The sequence below is a fragment of the Monopterus albus genome, unplaced genomic scaffold, assembly GCF_001952655.1.
Source record: "Monopterus albus unplaced genomic scaffold, M_albus_1.0 scaffold166.1, whole genome shotgun sequence".
Classification (NCBI taxonomy): domain Eukaryota; kingdom Metazoa; phylum Chordata; class Actinopteri; order Synbranchiformes; family Synbranchidae; genus Monopterus; species Monopterus albus.
This window is the reverse complement of record NW_018128046.1, coordinates 1,632,628-1,636,444: the sequence shown is the minus strand read 5'-3', so window position 1 is coordinate 1,636,444 and position 3,817 is coordinate 1,632,628. Positions and strand designations below refer to the sequence as shown.

The window sequence follows — 3,817 nt, the reverse complement described above, 5'->3', positions numbered from 1 at the left end:
AGCATAGGAGTGTACACAGTCAATGATGGAGATGATGAGAAGAAGACCGGGCTGCGGACATTGGGATTCACTCCTGGACTGGTCGGTTTAGGTGCAACTGCAGATAAACATAAATAGTACATACAGTGAGTGGTAGACTGTGCATCGACCTGCGGGGTAGTGAAGAGCAGAGTGGAGGAGGTCCGTGGTCCGAAGGAGCGGCTGATGCAAAAAAAAAGGGAATGTACTCTAAGCAGCTGGAGAGAAGAGACACAAAACACTAAATACAGATTCAAAAGAACGACGGGGAACAAACGGGTCTGAGAAAAGCTAGAAAGAACTGGCAAGGGAGTGAACGAAGAGCAGGGACTAAATAGGGAGAAACTAATCAGGTGCAGCTGGTGACAAGCAGGTGTAAAGGATAGCATAATCAGGTAAAGGGAGAGAAAACAGAGTGAGGGGAGTGAGAAAAGAGGTGCAACCGGGCAAACCTGACAACTACCTGGACAGACTGAAGTTATCACCGTTTGTAGGAATCAAAACAGAAACAGACATTCTCTCACACCGGAGGAAGTTATGTCTTTGCATGTCATGTTTAGTTTTCTTCTTAGTAGAAATACAAAAGGTACAGTAATTTACAGACAGTAGTTCCTGCTGGGTTTTGGTATGTGATGGTGTTCATTTGGGGAAAACTGAGAAAAAGTTCCCCAATGCAGATTTCAGGCAAAATGTTTAAAAAAGTACCACAGACCTTCATTGATTTCTGTGGAAAAATGTGGCTGTTACAGGCAGAAGCAAAGCAAATGACAAGAGATGGGAACATAAAAAGTGTTTAAACAATAATGCAAGTAACTATGGAAATATCACATATTATATGAACAGCAGGTTAACTGGGGAATATATTCAAATAACTATGCACAGCCATGAAAACATTGTTTATGTTGACACTTTCCCACAGAAGCCTCGTAACTTTATTGTTTTCAGCTTTTTTCAAGGTCTTTACTCTGTTGGTTTGTGAAAACCATCACTGGAAAAGCCCTTTTTGTTTTACATGTGTGAGTAGAGTGATGGCCTTCTCCAGAGGGCAGCGGCATGTCACCTGAATGACAATCAGAGGAGTTGGAGAATATTTTCCTTTGTCTGGACACATATTCCACTTCTTCCCAGCTCAGCCTTCTTCAGTTTAGTTTTGTTGATTGGAGCTCTAGTTTTTGTTTTTGGCAATAGCAACAAACTTTAAAACAGTTTTTTGTACATTTATTTACTCCAAAATTAGACGTGTTCAGCAGTTGCAATTTAATCCTGTAACAGACCCTGGGCTTGGTTAAGCATGTCAGCCCATTTTCTCCCCACAGTCACATATCCACCAGCACCACAAGCCTCCAGTGTTTTGACAAGCTAAAACACATATTTTAGATGTTTCTGGAGCAGGCTACAAGGAGCATTAAAACATACATTTTGGCAGATTTATTTACTTCATAACTAGTCAATTAAGACTTTTTCCCCCTGCACAAAGAAGACAAAGTATTTTAAGACAGCTGATTTTTAAGAGAAACAGGACACATTTAAGCTGTTACCATGAATTTATACTTATATTCATTTTGTTCAGGATTTTAATGTAAATAGATTTATTAAAAAACAGCAATGATATTATTTATGACAAGTATATTTCCTCTGTACTTTAGTTGATGTGGAAGCAGACAATTTATGCGTGGAAGACTTGTCTCCCTCTGGTGTTTGAAAACCAAACTTCAGCTATAAACAACTTTGTGTTGTTCATAAACTATTCAGCATGCCTACTGCAATCTGCATACCAACAATTCAGCTGTTTCCTCCAAATCTCCTTTTATGAAGTCTGAATTGTGTTTTGCTTGTTTGAGACTAATTTCTACTTCAGCTCATTCTGATCCCCAGTGAACTGAAGTGGTCAGACATTTACAAAACTTTTAATTGGAGCAACTCGGACCATCAGAATGTGAGGATGTTTTAATTCAGCCAGCAGAGAGTTTAATGACTCTCATGGAGTTTTACTGCTTCAGCACTGAGAGAACTTTGCAGTTTGTTTCTTCTCAACAGACCAGGGATCCTGTTCTTTAAAGCAGAAAATGCTCAGCACTAAATACAAATAATATATGATTACTGAACATCTCATCTAAAACAACAAACATGCTGCTCTAACAGCCTCCATTCTTCTGGAAGGTTTTCCCTAAACATTTGGAAACTGGCTGCAGGGATTTGCTCCTGTTCACCTGCAACACACTGGAAGTAATCTCACATGCATATGGTAATTTGATATCAAAGGTTCAACCTGCACTTGTGATAACAGCAAGAGGTTGAGGATTCTGTTGACATTTTCAGAACAGTATTATTCATGTGTGTCAGAACAGCACATTTCTCATGGACATGTACACACTCTTCCTTCTCCAGGTCCGTAGAACACAAACTGCTCCCACAACCACAGTGACGTTGTTGAACCAACAAACAGAAACATGTTTAAATCTAATGCTGTCAAAACCTGACACCTAGTGGACAGGCAGAAGAAAGCACCTAGATTTCAGTGAGGCTGATGAAGTATTTGAAATGCTGATTTGTCATTTTGATCCATTTTGAAACTTGTCACTTGTGATTTGATCTCCAAACCAGCAAGCTTTTATTGCACTGTAATATACACATTGTACATCTTCATGTAACCTTTAAGTCACATCAGATTCGGTCCAGTCAAAACCTAAAGGTCAAAGGTCAAAGTCTTGATTTGTCATATGCACAGTTAGGAAACGTGTTTCCCTGTACAATGAAATTCTTACTTTGCCATCCACATGAATGCCACATAATACAAGTGAAATATAAAGTGAAACATAAAGTAGATGAGCAATAACACAAGTCTAAATAGGCAGTAAATTCCAAATTTAAGGCACTTTAAAGCAGCAAGTGAAGGGAGCAAATAAAATACAACAAGAACAATATAATGCAGAAAGAATATATGCTACATGGCAGCCATGGAGTGTAAATATTCAGCAGTGGGTGTGCAATTATGCATGTGCAAAATGAGTATGTAAACAGTACAGATGGAATTACACGAGGTAGATCCTGAGTCAGCTGTTTAGGAGTCTGATGGCAGTCGGAAAGAAAGAGTTTTTCAGTCTAGAGGTCCTGCATTTCACACTTCAGAGCCTCCGACCGGAGAGTAGGGGTATGAATGGTCCGCACTGGGGCCCCTTGAGGATGGAGGCAGCTTTCCTACGCACCCCGCAGTGGTAAATGCTCTGCAGAGAGGGCAGTGGAGTGCTGGTGATCTTCTCCGCAGTCTTTACCACACCTAGAGAAACATTTAGTAGTTTTGCACATTTCTGTTTGTCCTTTATCTCACTAAATGAAACTCCTCACTCTCCTCCCTGTTGTTCACTGCTGACAGGGTTCCTGTGGTTCCTGTTGGGCCTTCAGTTCAGCCGGGGCGCTCGAGGGCCAGCTGGCCAAGAAGACAGGTAAGCTAGTGGACCTCAGTCCTCAGAACCTGGTGGACTGCGTCAAAGAGAATTATGGCTGCGGAGGAGGATACATGACCACCGCTTTCAATTATGTGAAGGAAAATGGAGGCATCGACTCTGAGAAGGCCTACCCATATGTCGGAACGGTAAAGCCATTAACTGTTCTTAGACTTTCCCTTAAGTGGGCCAAAATGGGGGATGGGTGGGGCAAAGGGCAGAAACAGATCAGTTACAAGTGAGACAATTTGTATTTTAAATAGTGTTTATTGTTGACCAGTAGCCTATAATGTTTTTGGAATAAGCAAAAAAAAAAAAAAAAAAAAAAAAAAACAAAAAAGAAAACTTTAAACCCT

The 3,817-nt window shown here is 40.5% G+C and overlaps 1 protein-coding gene across 1 annotated transcript in view; it reads left to right on the top strand.

Moving 5' to 3' along the window:
* LOC109968905 (cathepsin K-like) overlaps positions 1–3,754 on the top strand; it is a 13,561-nt gene extending 9,807 nt beyond the window's left edge. Inside the window, exon 6 of the mRNA XM_020615473.1 lies at positions 3,392–3,754. Within this exon, the coding sequence (XP_020471129.1) occupies positions 3,392–3,703 (312 nt within the window). The 3' untranslated portion in view covers positions 3,704–3,754. The remainder of the gene's footprint in view (positions 1–3,391) is intronic.
* Positions 3,755–3,817: the final 63 nt, after the last annotated feature.